We start from the raw sequence: 19172 nt of genomic DNA, 5'->3' as shown, positions 1-19172 counted from the left end.
TACCAAGCTGGGAGGAGTGGCTGATATACCAGAGGGCTGTGCTGCCATTCAGAGAGACCTGGACAGGCTGGAGAGCTGGGCAGACAGGAACCTCTTGAGGTTCAACAAGGGCAAGTGCAAAGTCCTGCACTGAGAGAGAAATAACCCCATGCACCAGTACAGCTGGGGGCTGACCTGCTGGAAAGCAGCTCTGCAGAGAAGGACCTGGAAGTGCTGGTGGATGACAGATTGACCATGAGCCAGCAATGTGCCCTTGTGGCCAAGAAGGCCAATGGTCTCCTGGGGTGCCTTAGGAGAAGTGTAGCCAGCAGGTGGAGGGAGGTGATCCTGCCCCTCTCCTCAGCCCTGGGGAGGCCTCATCTCAAGTACTGTGTCCAGTTCTGGGCTCCCCAGGACAAGACAGACATGGAGCTACTGGAGAGAGTCCAGTGAAGGGCTACAAAGATGGTCAGAGGGCTGGAGCATCTGCCCTATGAGGAACGGCTGCGAGAGCTGGGCCTGTTTAGCCTGGGGAAGAGAAGACTGAGGGGGGATCTGATCAATGTGTACAAGTACCTGAAGGGAGGGTGTCAAGGGGATGGGGACAAACTCTTTTCAGTTGTCCCAGGTGACAGGACAAGAGGCAATGGGCACAGGATGAACCACAGAAAGTTCCACCTGAACATGAGGGGGAATTTCTTCCCTGTGAGAGTGATGGAGCACTGGACCAGGTTGCCCAGAGAGGTTGTGGAGGCTCCTTCTCTGGAGATCCTCAAGGCCCACCTGGATGCAACCCTGTCTACCATGCTATAGGTGACCCTGCTTGAGCAGGGAGGTTGGACTAGATGATCTCCAGAGGTCCCTTCCAACCTTACCCATTCTGTCATTCTGTAACTGTAGACTCATTCAGCCTTGACTTGAGATGTTGTATTTTCATTAAATTTTGCTTTCTTGTGGTGTCACTTAAAGAACAAGTGATTAAGAAACCCTTTACATAGGTGCTGTGCAAATATATACTGAGCTAAATGTCAGTCCTCACCCCAAAAGGTTTATGATGAGATATCAAACAGATAAAGCAAATAAGCAGATCAGAACAGTAGAGATTTAAACACATATTTTAAAAATGCAAAATACTTGGCCAATCTGTGAGAAATTCACAATCCTCTCCCTAGTTATTATCAGGTTTGGTGTACAAGAGAGGCAAGTTTTGATGAGCAGTCTGAAAAAGGGAAATGAAATTGTTTCACCTGGACTGACTAAACTCTTCTTCAAATATAGGAGGAACTGGCACAGTGCAAAGACTTTTGAAAGGGAAGCAAACAAGAATGCTGCACTTGTCAGGGACAGGATAAAGTTGGAAATTCACAGGTCAGTGAGCTAGATGTGAGCCTATCGCCTTAGAAATGTCCTGGAAGATGTTATACCTTTTCTTATGAAAAGCAAACATTTCTAGTATTGACAACTGCAGAAATAGGAATAATTATGTTAGAGGCAGTGTAAGAAAAGAAGGCACTCTATCAGGAAGACACGGGCACTTCTTTAAATGACAGTGAGCTAGTGCACAGTTTGATTGCATAATTCCTTATTAACATCCACGAATCCCCATTACTTTATAGTATCAGAAAGCCTAGCTCTATTCCAAAGGCTAGTGCACAGTTCTGTTCCAGCTGACTCTTCCACACTGCTTGAGTAAAATTAAAAATTTTAGTTAAGTCAGGGCAGAAGTTACTAGAAACACAGTACAAGGAGAACAGGAACAAACAGCATATTCAGCATTTCAGAATGTTCTTCAAAATTGAAAACTGAGAAGTGAGATATACTTTCTCTTTCTGTGGTTATCTAGTTAATAGAGTGAGGTTACTTGAAGGTTTGAATGTTCAAACAGTTAGAGAAAATAATGTTTTAGAATAAGTACTTAGACTCTATATTTCTTCTACTATTTTTAAAATCTGCTTTCCAAAAGCAGATCATCTTATTAATTATTGATGCTTCCTACTTTACATACAGGCTCTCAGCAAAGATCTGAAAATGTTTCACAGATTTTCTCTAATAGGGTTATTGAATCTTGCTTCTTGCAACAGAGGTCCTCCAGTCAGACTCTAATATAAATCTAGTTCTCTCTGGTATTAGAGAACTGACTAGAACTTAAATCAGTAAATTGCAAGTGGTGGGTAAAAGGCACAAAATCACCACTTTGAAAATTGTATTAAGTCCATTGAATTTGGATTTGGTGCCAATAGGGAAACTAATATCAAAACACATCTTAGAAACTCAAAAAGCTTCTATTAATTCACAGAAGGCTTCGAGCTGTTTCCAGAAATCACAGCCCACCCACCTTAGTGCTTCACTCCAGCTGTGTATCTAAGGGGATGGTCAAAGCAAAGGGAGATACAAGTGGGCTTATAAACAAGAGATGGAAGATAATAGGAAGAAAAACAGCTGAAGTAAATCCAAAGAAGAGATAAAAGTAGAAAAGCACCAAACAGAACTATAGCAAATGGAAAAGAAGTGGAGAGACCCCCATATGGAAAGCAGGTTACCCCTACCCCAGCAGACACAACTCCCTCCCAGCTGTCAGCAAAAGAAAGACCTGCCTTCTAGCAAATCTTTAATCAAAGAGGCATGATAGGTGTGACAACCACAAATATCTAAGTGACACTAGGATGATGTAAAGGATGTGAAGCAAGAAATATTTCCAACTTTTTTTTTATTTTCAGATTTTTCTAGTATATGCAGACATTGTGTGTATGAGACCACACAAATATAACATACACATCCATGTACATGGGTATTTATGAAAAGAAATAGAAATTGAAGGATTTTTTTTTAAATAATTAAGTATACAGTAGTTAGCACCCATTCAGTACTTCTTAACAGCTTTTAGGCATGAGCAAGTGGTAAGGAATGTTCATTTGCAAAATTTTAGCATTCCATGATCTAAGTCATTTGTTTTCCACCCAGAGCCATCTGATATAATAACCCCTAAGGGTTTTGTGACAAGGACTACGGTAGCACACCTGCCAGTTTACCAAGAAATTGCTGTACACGTTCAGAGAGGAGCTCCTAATGTCCACTGAGAATACTGCGGTCTGTCAGCCAACAGAAATCACGTCTTTGACCTTGCTCTGTGAATAGCTAACATCATCCAAGCCTAGCCAAGAAGGTGAATACTTTCCTCAATATGTAACAAAGTGGAGGATAAGTGTGTGAGTTTACATCCACACAAATAAGGACTGGCAGCCACAGTGAGATGAGGTTCACAATTGCTCACGCCTTTTCCAAACCTCATTTAGAAATTCGGTCTTTCTCCTTGACCCTTCTGCTTGAATTACCACATCACCTTGAAAATGAAGCATGGCTGTGCTGCATTGCTTACCTCTCACACCTTTTCTGACAGATCAGCGAACCCCAGCACAGGAGTGTAAGGACAGAACATCCAGTTTTCCACACCTAATGCAAAAATTAAGAAGCTTCAGCTCTGGGTTTGTTGAGCAAGGAAATGGAAAGACATCATTCTAACTGTCTGACAGCTATTTGGCTAAAAGCATCCTGACATGATAGGTAAAAAGTGAAATATAGGAACATATGTTAGCACTCGTATCACAGTGTCACCAGTGCTTCTCTGGAATAAGCAAAAGGAATAACTGGTTACCAAGTCAATGTATACAATGACACGAACAACTCAAAATCTGAGGAAAGAGAGAAAATCCTCAAATTATGATATGACAATTGACTGAAACTTGAATGCAAAGACTTGCTGTCAATATATCCTGACTTGAAAGATTTGGCCATTACAGCCCTGATGCCGTCCATGACCACATATATGTATATGTACAAACAGGAGCTTTCAACCACAGTTTCAAGGAGGACAAAAATATTGATGTGAACAGGATACTAGTGGGTATCTACAGCTGATGTTGCCACTGGTCCTACTACCTCTTCACTTGCTTTCCTCTGAAAAGCAATTTCAACATCTATTTACTATAAATGACTCTCAAGTTTTAATCTTTTCTTCCTCATTTACCCTACTAATACTGGTGTGATATTGTGTCATTATTGACAATAGTGAAAATGCTAGAAACCAAATCTATTTAAAATGGACTCTTACTTCTCAAAGCTATGGGCCTGCCCAGCAAAATAGAAAAATTTAACACTTCAAAAAATAAATCCAGCTGTGCCTTCTCAAAATAAGCAAAAACCTAACAGATGCTTCCAAAATATGTCTATAACTGAATCACCTTCCAAGGCTAGTGGAGTAAGAACCAAAGAAACAGTAGCCTGATTAAATTATAAAAATGATGGGAACTAGAAATGTAATTTATTTGCAAAAGTTTTTGTTTGTTTAATAATTGAATGAACACTGAATATCCCTCAAAGACTTCTCACATCAGGTCTTCATTCACCTGCAGTGAACCATATTTATCTCTGTTTATTCTATTGCTTGTCCTCTTGCACAGTTCCTTGACAATCAGCAGGCTTAAATTCACTATTGAACAATTTATACCTGGAAAATTTATATGGGGATCTGCACTTCCATTGAAATATATCTATAGCTCCATAATCCAAACATATGACTGGGCTAAGCTGTTACAGAAACATATTTGTGAATCAGCTACTTTGATGCTTTTGAAGGAGCTCACTGGGTAACATCACAGTCCAAGCATACATGGTGTCCAGACTGGACCAGGGAGTATTTGCTGCAGCTGAGTGCACATCCTAACCACGATCCCAGCTATTTTCTGGGACTTGACTCAGCCGGACTGCAATTTGTTTTTACACTCTTGGTACAGGGACTAGATGGAAAACACTAGCTCCCCCAGGCAGGTGGATTCATTCAGAATCACTGGAGAAGAACTGTGGCCTACATCAAAAGAGAAGTCTAAGTGCAGCCTGGGCTCTGAAGATATTAAATCCTTTCAGGGTATAAGATAGAGAGCAACCTTTCAACCAGTTTATCAATGAAACCTCAGTTCATTTTTAATGAGAAGGATACAGAAGCTTTCCAGAGGTGATACAGCCACCATCTGCCAGGGCACGTTTTGATCTGGATAAATGCCAAATAAAATCTAGGGCAAGGAAAAAAACAAACATGCCATATTAATACAAAAATTGAAAAATATCTATTTCAAAATTTTCAAATACTTCTGTTTCAAATGTTTAAACAAAACTGTTTCAAACTGTATAATATATTATAAGTTTGTTTTCAGTATTTCCAAGTACGCTTCCCCACAGCTGAAAATCTGCCATGGGATATATGTGTCAAGGACAAGTAATGTTCATTCCCTAAATTTACTGCCAAAGTCATATAGTTGATTTATTTATTCAATTGCTTCTTAGAACAAACTTGCAATCTTAAGTATCTATCTGGAAAGCAACACTCCCATCTAAGGGAATACAGAAAGTCATTTTCTCGTCCTCTGATACAGAAACCTTGCCAGCCAAAAATGTGTTCCTCACAGCATTTAAAAGGATGAATTCCAACCACCTGAAACGCTTTGCAAGTTTTGCAGGCAAAGGCTTTGTTGATTTCAAAGATTTCAGCGGCAGAGTGCTGCACTCCAGCAGCCTCAGTGGTGAGCTGCCTGCCTCCCGCCACGCTCTGTCTTTCTCACAGTGGAGCGCTGTGATTGCTGGTGCACGCGTCCTAGCGCATTTCTTCTGACAGCTCCTCCGTTTCCCAGCGTCTTCCAGCTGTGCCATTTATGTTGTTACTGCAGAGCAGTGATTGGAGAGGAGCCAGGAGAAGAGCCACTCTGTGTCTGCCTCTAGCTGCCTCCCAGCATTGCAAGATGGGCAAATTTAAAAGCCAATATGATGATGCTCTTATGCGGTGACAGAGGTACAACAAAGACTAAGGACAGCCGTAATGGGACAGGAGGAGGCGAGGAAAGAGGACTATGAAATGTTAGGAATGGGATAGGAAAACAAAAAGCATACCTGAAGTTCGTAGGTAGAAGGAGAGCATGTTTCTTGGAGAAATATGAGGGCAGCAAGAGGAAGAGGGAGGCATACTGACTGTAGAAAGGGGATGAACACTGCACAGGAGAAAGAAAGAATGAACTGAGAATGAGAGAGATTTTTTTAAAGACATGTTGGGGTCTTTGGTCTGCCAACAGGACACAGCTATACTCTCTTCTCCTTTCCTTTCTCTCCTTTTATTTCAGAGGGGCCCTGCCCTTCCTCAGTGGCTGCAAGCACTCATTCACAGGAATTACGCCGAGTTGCTGTATTTCAACAGCCACTCAGGAAAGCAGAGAGTCCATAAAACATTTTATATGGTTTATTTTCTTCCATGAGAAAATGGCCATTTAAATGGAGGAGATAAACATTTTGGCAGGGGGAAACCTATGAATGTTTCCCAGGTTTTAAGTAGTTTCCGAGGACTCATCCTAAACTCGCTATGAAACTATTAATGACATGTAAACTTGAGTTTAAATTGCCTCCTCAAACTCAACACCCTACCCTACCACATTGTCCAAGGTGGTGAGTAGTACACCAAAGAGTGATCCAAGCATGTATAAGGCTCTACACATTATTTTCATTTTTTGCCATCTTGTCCCTATCCTTAAAACATTATTTTATTAGCTAAGACTAAATATCACACCTCATTCTGAAATACTTGCAAGGAATTTAATAGAAGGGGGGAAAAAAGCGGAAAAATCCAATACTTACAGAGCAGACAACTACAAAGATAAAAAGGCCTGAAACTTTTAGGAATTTTAGACAGCATCTGAAATGTAAGAAACATATATTTATTGAATTATTACTTTAAAAAAAAGTCTTTTTTGTTCTCTTAATGTTATTCCCTTCTGGGAACATCATACTAAGCACTTATAGGTGTTTCTGTGTGGTCTGTTTCACAGTACAGCCACCACTATAGAGGGTCAGCAAAGGCTTGGGCTGTGTAGAGGGTGACTACAAGGGCCTCCTGCCCTCACTCCGTTGCCAGTCTAGTCTCATGGCACAGGAAGGAGGATGTGCCTCTTGGGAAACCAGGGTGAATCTGGAGCTGGGACATGGAGCTGCTGGTCTCCTGCTGCCACTGGCTGCCTACAGAGCCACCCCACCGGCCAATGCCACCATGGGGAGGAAGGACTGCAGACCTTTTCCACCATGGGGTGGAGGAACTAGTGTTACCAAAGCTCCAGGGAAGGAAATGGGGAATAAAGAGGGGCAGGAGTCAAAACCAGTATCACAGCCACCACAGTGTTAGTCACAGCTAGTAACACCAGTGTTGCAGTTCCGCCAGCATCAGTCTGTGGCCCATCACGGGGAGCGTGCGCACAGTGAGTGCTCACACATACTCTAGGCCAGAGGGGCATTTCTGCAAGGACTGATCAGCAGGCAATTGTTCCAAAAAATCCCACGGTTAGCTTGAAAGCCCAGTTTCGCGTAGAGTACCAACATACACAGTCACAGGCCAGTTAGTTTGCAATTCCCTCTAAGGGGCCTACTTTCATAGTCCTTACAAATCCAAAACTGATTTGAACATCAGTGGAGTTTTCCTTACATAAAAGCTTAAAGATAGGACTCTTAACACATTTTACTTGTTGCGTAGAGGGATATCATCATGAAATACTTCCTCAAAACTGGAGTTCTCAGATGCATCCTTAGAGGTGGCAAAGAGAGTTGGAAGACGGGAATAAACTTTAAGGAGCTGCCAGTTTTGAAAGCTTCTCTTTAAAACAAATATACTTCATGAGCCTCGTTAGATAAACTGACAAGTACTAGATTTTTTTTTTCCATAGCACATCTGTGCGCTTGAGGAAATTCCCACATCTAGCTATTCAGTGCAATCAAGTCTTCTGAAGTGTCAGAGCTTACTATTTACTGAGTTAAGTAAGAAAAAGTGTAAATTAAAATTTTAGATGTAGAAAACTTGTGTTCTTGAATAAGAAATTTAAGACTTATCAATTTTAAATTACCATTTTTGTATCTCACCATAAAAGGCAACTCAATAAATTATTTTCATGTTACCCATCAGTATGTTACACAGATGTCTTGATTTAGACAATGACTTGCCCTTATTACATCTTTTTATTAATTGAAGCCATTGATGTTCTCATCCTATTTTTTCAGAAGTAAACATTTAAAAGTTGTATTGCTTTCCTGACAGAATGACAAATGTAGGGTTTGATTTAAGCCTGATGATAGTAAGAAGAAAAATATTTCAAGTTACTAGGATAATTAGTTGAGAAGGGAATTTTGCAATAAATAGCTTTATTGACAGACAACTGTCAATAATATTAAGGTAGAATAGTCTGAAGAGAGTCAAAAATATTTTTTAATCACAATGGAAATCAGTTCCTAAATCAAGTTCTTTGGTTGAAAACACTGTGTAATAGCTGGAGAGCTATTTTTGATAAATTTTGTTTTCTAAAAATTCCTTCTTCTCATTAGAGTTCTCCAAACAAGCAGAGAAAACAATAGTTAATTAAAATGTGAGGCCACAGTCAAACCGGGCACAAAGGGGCTATAACAGATTTAAATGGTAGAAACTCTATACAGGATTTGTACAGAATAAAAATCTAGAAAAGGCAGCAAGGAGGGCAAGTCAGTTAGGCAGGCTCTTCTAGAAACACCAGATAGCCATGCTGTGATGAAAAGCAAGGCAGGGGGAGGAATCACACACAAAAAAAAAAAAAAAAAAAAAAAAAAAAAAAAAAAAAGCCATTATCAGAACCTTGCAACTGATAACTTATTTTGGTATTGTGTGATTTATGGAAAAGACCTAATGTTAGCTCAGCCATATATTTTTCTCTCCCCTGCTTGTCTATTCTCTATGTCTTTACAATACAGTTCTATTTCATTATTTTTGAGAACATATTATTTTATGAATTACTAAAGCCCAGTCCACATAGTATTAATGCATTTGATATTTTCTGTTTGCACTTCCAAATTATGATTTCAAATAATAATAGTAACAATTCTTATTATTATTGAAACAAGAAACAGCAATAACTTGATTTTAAGACAGCAGAAATCAAAAGGCATTAATTAAGCCTTTATAAATTCTTAAGCACTTATCTGTAAATAGAGATTCTTCTCAAGGAGCTGACAAAATATAACAAAAAAGCTTTTGGAGAAGGTTATTTTGTTAAATGCAGAATTTAGAAGGCTTTTTTCCTCCCGTCTGTTTGTTTTCATGGTATTTTGTATTAGGGAAGCAGTGCTTTTAACAGCTTATAGTTCCGAAGTGATCAGCCTTTGACTTGCTCATGTTTTGCAATCTGTCTCTCTCTGCAGTTCTAATCTGGCACAGCGATGCAACTACAAACCCGGTGCCAAATTCTCTGATATATGCCTGCAGCACAATCTTATTTGACTTCAGTGGGAAATGCATGAAGTATAAATCTATGAAGGATTTCGCCCCCTGTTCTAAACCAAATGATTTTTAGTCTGATCTGCATGTGGTGTTAGGCAGCTTAGGTCCATTTATTATCCCCGTGGAGTTATGCTGATTTACAACAACTGAGGAGCTGGCCCCGTATGTACAACCAAAAATAAAGCTTTGAAAATAATTCACAGGAAGTTCTGCCAGAGAAATATTTTACTCTCCAGAACATAAACGTGTGCCATACTGGAGACAATCGATTCTACAGTCCTACTCGATGCCTTTGTTCTGTCAAATACCAGGGAAGGCTACTGAGAGTGTGAAGAAAGACTTCTGCCAAAGTTCTTCACATCAGCTCATATTGCACTAATTGCAGCCATTGAAATTATCCCGCTCCATTTATTCGGCAAGAGAGTGACACTCCGCACAATATAATGCGCATAATGAAAGAAGGAAAATAATTGTAAAGTGATGAGCTAAGACAACGTGCATATTGGGAAAAGATGCGTGGACATCTTGTTGAAAAGGATCCGCAGATCTACATAGAGATGCTAACATCTAGTGCAGGGCTCCAGGCAAATCTGCAGAGCTATCAGCAGAAGCCATGTCACAGTATGAAAAAGGGCTGAAACTCTGGAAGCAGCAGAGGGAACTAGTATCTGAGATTAAGGCGTTTGCTAGCTAAAATACAGGAGAAAATATCCGAAGAAAATTTGAACTGAAGTTCTTGATAAGTACATTGATATCTTTTCATACATTAACAGATTCAACCTCCTTCTCGACCAAGTGAGGTTGAAGTTTACCTTGAGATAGAGTGAAGTATACTAATGCATTAAAGATACATAATATCTGGTTATATTTTGCATTGTGTATGTTTAAAAAGCTACTATAATGACAAGAGAAAGACTGCATTATATACATAGAAGACTATATACTTGTTTTAATTATAATGAAATATATTATAAAAGAAACAAAATGCTAAAGAATAAAGCTGTGTTAGAGACCAAGATGCCTGCAAGGAATAAGTGCCAACAAACTTTAAAAGGGATATAAACAATATTTAATTTCAAATTTAGAATATATGCTAAGATTAACGCTTGTAAACACAGGGTACTATTGACCAGTAAGTAGCGTTTCAGTAGTTTCACCAGCTTATTTATACACTATCAATGGCAAGTTATGGCCTAAATATGGAGTGTTACTCTTTTCATTTGCAGACAACAAGCCTTTTTCTAGATATCTACACTTAAAATTTAATTAAGAAATAAAATAGAATCTATAGAGAGATAAATGAATGTTTGAATTCAGACCTCATCTTCGATAAATTGAACTTTATGTGGAGGTTGTCCAAGATTTCATATCTCTCAGAAGAAACAGATCTGGACAAACTGGTCATTCCACTTCCTAGTTGAAACTTTTGTTCAAATTCTGCAGAGCTGTTGTCCCATGAATCATCATCCGTGGTAAAATCTGGATTATGAAGAGCCAGGCACGGTAATCTGTCACACATTTGCAGTAAACATAATTAAAACAGCGGTTTTTTTCATCGGATAACAGATGTAGCTGATCTTGCATGTGTTTAGCATCACTGTAATTGATTTTAATGGAAATATTCATGGAAAGAGATTTATTTAGTACAAATTGAGCTCCTCCTGGTGACACAGTTGGGTAGAGCAGGGAGCAAAAACAAAGAGCTCCTGATACTTAGGTGCACCTGGTAGAGCTAGTCCTCTGATGCACCAGGCAGACCTGCTTCAGGATTCAGCATGTGCAGCCCCTAAGGGACCTTTCCCACAGCTCTGCTGTGTTTTCCAGTGCAGCAAACAGCACGTGGAAGCAACACGAACACACGACATGCAGCTGCTAATCCTTAGCGCCCAGATCACCTCAATCTCAGACCTTACATCTTTTCCTTCTCTATTTACAGCCCCTTTTTTCATTCAAGCTCCTCCAAAATCAGCCTCTGTTCACAACCCCTGCAGGTCACATTATTTCCCAACAGGCTTGGTGTCAGAATATAAGAGAAAATCATGCACAATTAAATAAAAGAGAGTTTAGGAAACAACTATTTAATGTAAAATTAAAGTAACTCACCCATTTTCCTCTGAAGAAACCTTCAGCAGAGGTGTCCTCTCTGTAAAACAAGTTCTTTTTGACTTTGGGCTGAATAATTTGGGAAAATTGAAGTGATATCTTTGGAGGAAAAAAAAATCAATTATTAGTATTACAATGTTTCTCTAAGATTCTAGGTAGTATTTTGCTAGTATCTAACTAGTTAAATAGTCTTAATAATGGTGTTCACATAATTTAAGGTTTCTGCTAAGTTTGAACTCCTTTATAGTCAAGGGGGACTTTATTAAACAAAATCAGAGAGATTTGCCTCATCCTATAATTGGAGTCTAAAATAGTCAATGAATTTACCTTTGAATGCCAGAGGAAGCATAGGCAATTAACTCACACTTCAATGCTTACAATTTCAGTATCTAAGGTTAAGGCAGACAATTGCACTGTAATATTAATACGGCAAAATTCTTAAGGTAAATAATTATATATTTTCATATAACTTTATATAAGTATATAGTATATGGTATGTAAGCCATCTCACCCTTTGTATTACGGAAGATAATTTTTATCTGAAATTAGTTTTCTCTTGGAAATTTCAGCAATATTACAAAAGTAGTATGGGGTAAACTGAAAAAAACACTTTGAAGGGCCGAGTAACGTCCTCCTTCCAATTCTAGTTAAGGAACTACTACCCATCTCAAGTACGGAATTGGGATTATGCATACAGAATATAATTAAACTTTTAGGAATTTAATATCCTGATGCTACTCGGTTAAAGTAACACTAAGACTTGGGTTTGGACTACCATGGATTATGACAACTACCACCTTTGTGGAAAATATCTTCCCCCTTCAGCCCCACTTAAGTCTGCAAATTCTTGCAGACCTTGCCCACAGAAGAACCTTGCCCCAAAATCCATGTCACTCTTAAACCAATAACTGTAGTTCACCAGATCTGAAGTTGAGAGCAGAAGCAACAAAAGGGCGCCGCTGCCTGGGCGTTACAGGTCAGCTTCCATCCCTACTGTCACACGCAGCTGCAAGTTCCTCATTCCTGAGGCACGAACCCTTCCAAACAGTTCCTATCAGGTCTCGGTCCCCGTGATTAACCAGATAATTAACTGATAGAAAGCTATGTTTTGCCATGTTGCAGTTTAGCATTGCTAAGAGTCCCGTAAAATATAGATTCCAAAGCTTAAGAAACAGCTGAAGAGAATCAATCTCAATCAAGGCGGTCTAGCTTTGGGACAAGTTTCTGGGAGAGAGAAACTCGCTGAGCATCTGTAAGATCTGGCTCTGCCGGAGATGTTTTCATTCATAACAACTGTTATTCAGACACACACACAAATGCATTTCATTCATAACTGAGGCCATCCATCACCAGAACATCCCAAAGAGATGTGCTAGACATACAATCAATACACAGTTTGCTATTCCTGAAGGCACTTAGATTTGATGGGCGCATTTCCATCACATTCCATGGAAACCTTAAATGTCATTTGCTATTGCTAGAATAATAAAATCACAGGCTAACAAATAAATATTCAAGGCTGACAGGTAATACAGTCTTTCAAATATAAGACAAGTCCAAGAAAAGGGTGTGTATATTTAACTTAATATCACGATGGAGAATAATCAAATTATTTGCAATGTGCAGAGATAAGCACGAACTCAGACTTTGTAAAATCAAAATCTTCAGTCACTGCTTCAGTTTTCCCGTTAGTAGTGATCCTCTGCTACCATTCAGAAGCCAAGCTAGGTGTGTGGCAATGAGTATGGTCATTTCAGCCTTGAGTGACCGCATCTCTCATTCGAACTCTTTTGTAAGTAAGTAAGTGCTGGTTTGCAATCTCAGCAAAAGAGAATGAAGTGTTAGGGAAACTGAATTATCTGGTACCTCATGTCAGATGTTAGATTAGAATTCAGGTGCTAGATTGCACTGACACTTCGTCTGGGAAGAGATGATTGTTCAAAAGAGATGATTGAAGCTATTTCCCTTTTTGAAATAGGAGAAAATACCACTCACACTAGAAGTTTAAGCAGAGAAATCCTTATATTTTACAGCATGCACTAATCTAATCATATCATAGCCTTAGATATAAAAGATTACCTAGAGCTTTTACAAAAACAAATCTATAAGAAGGATAGTAAAAATAGTATGAGGATTTTAAGTGTAGGCTCATTGATATACTTCTGGCTAATCCTAGCAGGCCACTACATTTGAAAATTGCATCCAAAAATGATACATTCAACAAAAATTCTGATAGTGGGCAATGAATTTATACATTCAGAGATGAGGGGAGAGCAGTGGATGTTGTGTACCTCGACTTCAGTAAGGCTTTTGACACTGTCTCCCATAACATTCTCCTACATAAGCTCAGGAAGTGTGGGTTGAATGAGTGGACAGTGAGGTGAACTGAGAACTGGCTGAAAGGCAGAGCTCAGAGGGTCGTCATCAGTGGCACAGAGTCTAGCTGGAGGCCTGTGGCTAGTGGAGTTCCCAAGGGCTCAGTACTGGGTCCCGTCCTGTTCAATTTATTCATCAACGGCCTGGATGAAGAGACAGAGTGCCTCCTCAGCAAGTTTGCCAATGATACCAAGCTGGGAGCAGTGGCTGATACACCAGAGGGCTGTGCTGCCATTCAGAGACCTGGAAAGGCTGGAGAGCTGGGCAGACAGGAACCTCCTGAGGTTCAACAAGGGCGAGCGCAGAGTCCTGCACCTAGGGAGAAATAATCCCATGCACCAGTACAAGCTGGGGGCTGACCTGCTGGAAAGCAGCTCTGCAGAGAAGGACCTGGAAGTGCTGGTGGATGACAAGTTGTCCGTGAGTCAGCAATGTGCCCTTGTGGCCAAGAAGGCCAATGGTCTCCTGGGGTGCCTTAGGAAGGGTGTAGCCAGCAGGTCGAGGAATGTGATCCTGCCCCTCTACTCAGCCCTGGTGAGGCCTCATCTCGAGTACTGTGTCCAGTTCTGGGCTCCTCAGGACAAGACAGACATGGAGCTACTGGAGAGAGTCCAGCGTAGGGCTATGAGGATGATTGGAGGGCTGGAGCATCTGCCCTATGAGGAACGGCTGCGAGACCTGGGCCTGTTTAGCCTGGGGAAGAGAAGACTGAGGGGGGATCTGATCAATGTGTACAAGTACCTGAAGGGAGGGTGTCAAGGGGACGAGGACAAACTCTTTTCAGTTGTCCCAGGTGACAGGACAAGAGGCAATGGGCACAGGATGAACCACAGGAAGTTCCCCCTGACCGTGAGGGGGAATTTCTTCCCTGTGAGAGTGACGGAGCACTGGACCAGGTTGCCCAGAGAGGTTGTGGAGTCTCCTTCTCTGGAGATATTCAAGGTCCACCTGGATGCAACCCTGTCTACCCCTGCTTGAGCAGAGGGGTTGGACTAGATGATCTCCAGAGGTCCCTTCCAACCTTACCCATTCTGCGATTCTGTGAAATGAAGACCAATGAGCTGTTTTTGTTGTTAAACAAAATAGTGCCACTTGCTGCACAGAAAAGTTTCCAAAAAGTATACAGTATGTATTGCACTGATCTCACCTTGCATTGCACATGCCATTAACCCTTCTGGGCTTACATTTCTGCTTGCATGGCCACTCTTAGGGCATGTGCAAAATCTAAGATTAGTAATCAGAAATATTTCTACAAAAAATCCATTCTCTTCTTCTAATTAACAGTTATCAAGGCTACTTTGATTTAAATAAATATGTATGTAAACTAACAATTCTGTTTCTATTAAAAAGTAAATAAATGAACACAGACAATACAAGATGCTGGCAGGATTAGCAGGCAGTAGCAGTCTCCTGCTGCAGGTACTGGAGGGCAACAACTACCTAAAGCCCAGAACTTCTCACAATTTCTTCTCCAATAATCTGAAAGGTGCAGTGAACCTTCTACTTTTGTACTACTGCTGAAACCAATGAAGATGTGTTCAAGTGTAAGTCCCAAAACGCAGGTTATTCTAACACATAATGAAGTCGGTCCCATTCTCTTCTGAACGAGGCCATTCTGCTCTAGGCAGTGACCACTTCCCCTACCAGTAAAAGGCCAGGCACAGTTCACTGTTGGGGCCACGCTGCCTCCTCTGGCACGGATGACTGGCTGGCACATGCATGGCACCCTGTAGGCCACTCCAATGGCACCAATGAGCTTAGCCAAGGAAATGCAAGAACCACACGATGCAGCACCAGAGCAAATTTGGACAATCCCTAATGTCAGGTGTGAGCCAGTGCTTGCCTTTGAGGGGAGAGCAGGGCAGACACCCCTCATAACACTTCTCTCACATGCAAGAAGAAAAGCAGGGGACTGAGCAGCAGCTTATTTTGTCTCTGTGTGAAGACTTGCTTGGTAGCCACATGCAAATTTGTAAAAATTAGTTTTGAAACTGTTTTGGGCTGAGCAACTAACTTTTGACTACTCAGCTGAATTATGGATACTTGCTCAAAATTGGCAGCTTGAGCAGAAATACTTGAGTGTACACACTTTCAGTTGCACTAAAGATAGACCAGAGTTGATGTATTCTCCTCCACATTCCAGAGCACAAAGTCTTCATCACTAGTGTAAATGAGTGACCAATATGCTGAAGGATAGCAGCAAATGCAACCAAAAAGAGACAATAAAGACATTGAGAAAGGTGTCTAAAGGGACTTAACTCTAAGTGACAAATCCAGGAGGTTGATGTCTTTAAACATCCTTGCTTTCCTTTGCAGATTTGTTATCCCCACTTACTTGGTATCAGTCTTGCCACCTTTAAATGGGACTATAGAATTTCACCATTTTCCAAGAATAGCCAATTCAGTAAAATTGGAAAAGGTCTTCAGATATAGTGAAAACCATTAGTACATAACATCAATTTGCAGACAGTAGGAACACATGGACAAGAATAAGCAGCAGGAAACAGCCAGGCTTGACAAAACAAGAGTAATTAGAGGAAAAAGTAGAAGAGCCTCAGCTCCTCAGTGATGTGATTACTCTAATTGGAGAATGACAGTAATATAAACAATAAAGCTAATTAGAGTATAAAAGAACTTGACAGCAGAAAGCTCAAAAAAAGTTGAAAAAAAAATGAAAGAATAGCACAGATTATGCAAATGAAAATGATCCCTGAATGGAGAGCCTAACACAAGTGTATTTGTGCCTCTACTTCTACAGAGGCACTATCCCAGGATTTGGTCATCCACTCCATTAAAAGATAACACAAATTTCTGCAAGTGAAATCCAGGAAGGCCAAAAGACTCTCTGGCATTAGAGAAGGAAGTGTGCAGTGGTCAAAAAACTATCATCAATGTCATTCTAGTTACTCCTCAGGCCTGCAACTAACTGACAATTATGACAGTACCCAGGTAATCCTTCCTGAAAAAGAAACCACTGTGATATATTTCAAAACCTGGAATCAGTACACATGCTGAATGTTACTTATCTTCATGACCAGGAAAGCTTGAAACTTAGCATATCTGCATGCTAGAATGGAGTGTGATCTATGTCTACTGAGCAATTCAGCAACCTCACCAAGGAACTAATCACCAAGTTCAAGTAGTCATGAGTCAAGTAGTTATGGTTAAACACACTTTTAGGGTCAGAAGACTAGTCTGAATTTGCACTAAGTGCATATGAGGAGTTGGTAAGCTGGACACCAACAGCTTCCACTGTTTTTCTCTTGTTCAGAGTTAAAAATCATTAGCATTTTATACATAAAATATTAAAAGAGGCAAAAAATTCTTGCATTTTTATATGTATACTTTTGTATGTAGGAATACATATAGATTACACAAAAAATTAACCTTCCTATTTCACTTTCATAAAAAAAAAGTGATGGGAGAAAATTAAAAATAATTAACACATCTGTAGAAACACTTTCTGAGTCGCAATTACAATCAATGAGAAAGCAACTAAACAGTCAAAAGCTATAGAAAAAAGTGCTTGACAACGACTTCTTCAATGACTTGCAAAGCACCACTTATGTGGAAAGATCCATGTTGCATTGATGTTAGAAAAAGAGAAGTATGGCCTGCTTCCTGCACAACCTCAGCTCTGGTCACATTCATTGACACATTTGGTACATCTGGGCCTGTTTTCCTAACTAAGAGAAAACTTTTAAACAGAAGATTGTGTTCTTAACCACTTGGCTACTGCTGTGAAAGTAGTTTATACAGATTTTGACTCTCTCCATAGAAGTATAGATTTGTTCTGAGGAACTATGTGATTTTTGAGCCGGTTACTTGAAAGTCGTATTTTCCTTTCATCAATTTTTCAAGCAATTACAATTTCTGACTGTTTCCATAGTAACCCAGAAGATCAACCAGCATCATAGGAGAGCTGTCAACCTCAAAGACAATACAGCAGGTTCTGCCAAGTCATAAAGGTGTCCACAGATGAAACTCCAGCTCTCTAACCAGTTGGAGAAGGAGCCCATCCACAACATCTAAAAATATAAGGGTCTAAATGCAAGTTCAGGGCATCTAGGCAGAAGCTCCCACAATCTATGGATGTGCTGCAGCTCCTAGGCATGAACAATGTTCAGGTGTTTTTTGGTGGTGCTTGTACTTCTTCTGTACAGCTGTACAACAGAAACAGGACCTTCAACCTGCAAAACGCACTTATACAATTTAAGGAGAAATAGGTTTCCTCTGCCCTCCTTGCCATATGGAGAGTATGAGGAGAGCAGGAGGGAAAGGGAAGGGGTGTGAGAAACTCCAGCTGTTCCCACTGTTGGGCTGGCAATTCCTCAAACATTACTCAGTGTAAATGGCTGAAGAGCACTGCAGGTTCCACCTGCAACAAGCCAGTTTAATCATGTCACACAATGCGTTAAGTTTTCACTCCCTATAATAAAAAGCATACATTTCAAACATCAGTTAATATAATGCTTCATCTGCCATATGCTAAGTTGTGCATGCAAGTATCAGTAAACGAGCCATTTCTATGACAACCGAAAGCAATAATTCTCACTTCTACCAGAAAGGAGTTGGTCATAATTGAAGATGTGAATATGCAAGCATACATATTGTGCAAGAATATCAACAATTTTGAACATAACTTATTGAAAATTTCACTATATAAAACATTAAAAGCAGAATCTCTTCAGGAAAAAAGGGGTTAGTATGTTTCCTTGAATCAGTAAAATCCTTACTGACTCAATCCTTGAGTCAGTAAAATCATTATAAATGTGAGGCTGCCCCTGAATTAAAGTCCAAGAATACAACAGGGATTATATATCCAAGGGATTATAACAAGGTCAGTAAAATTTTAGGGAAAGTTTCCTAGAGGAGAAGACCTGTGTTAGAATATCAGAGAATTAATTAATCATGCAGGAATCTGGTAGTAATTGTAGGACTTTAATTTATGGGGTTTACATTATTATTTAGCCTTATTTAGGAAATATCAGCTTCCCTGAACAGACAACATTTATCCTCACACTACCTCACATGTACTGAACTAATTGCTATTATCATAATTGTAAATAAGCATGTGTTAAAATTAATTTGAAAAGCAGAGAGGTTTTTATTAGGAAAAAAAGCAACCAAACAACAGCAAAAAACACAGCAGTATTAGACTGCATCTTAAAATATATTCCTCCACCCAGATTTGCTACTTGTCAATATCTAACGATATCCTCTTAGGGACAATGGTTATATAGTGCAAACTGAGCATTCAACTTTTAAACATTTAAAAAGCAATCTTGTACTGTATACTAAGCAGCTGCATGCATACGTCTATGAACATTATGATCTGTATCTCCCCACACACAGTCACAACGCTCTGTCATGATTGTAGCGCGTTACG

The 19172-nt window shown here is 39.9% G+C and overlaps 1 protein-coding gene across 1 annotated transcript in view; it reads right to left on the bottom strand.

The window, feature by feature from the left end:
• OCA2 (OCA2 melanosomal transmembrane protein) overlaps positions 1-19172 on the bottom strand; it is a 181611-nt gene that overhangs the window by 145915 nt on the left and 16524 nt on the right. Inside the window, exons 2-5 of the mRNA XM_062574955.1 lie at positions 11408-11506; positions 10624-10812; positions 6652-6709; positions 4973-5045 (exon numbers count right to left, since the gene is read on the bottom strand). Coding sequence (XP_062430939.1) covers positions 4973-5045; positions 6652-6709; positions 10624-10812; positions 11408-11506 — 419 coding nt within the window. The remainder of the gene's footprint in view (positions 1-4972; positions 5046-6651; positions 6710-10623; positions 10813-11407; positions 11507-19172) is intronic.

Source organism: Rhea pennata, chromosome 1 (assembly GCF_028389875.1).
Source record: "Rhea pennata isolate bPtePen1 chromosome 1, bPtePen1.pri, whole genome shotgun sequence".
NCBI lineage: Eukaryota > Metazoa > Chordata > Aves > Rheiformes > Rheidae > Rhea > Rhea pennata.
This window is presented reverse-complemented; position numbering and strand designations above follow the sequence as displayed.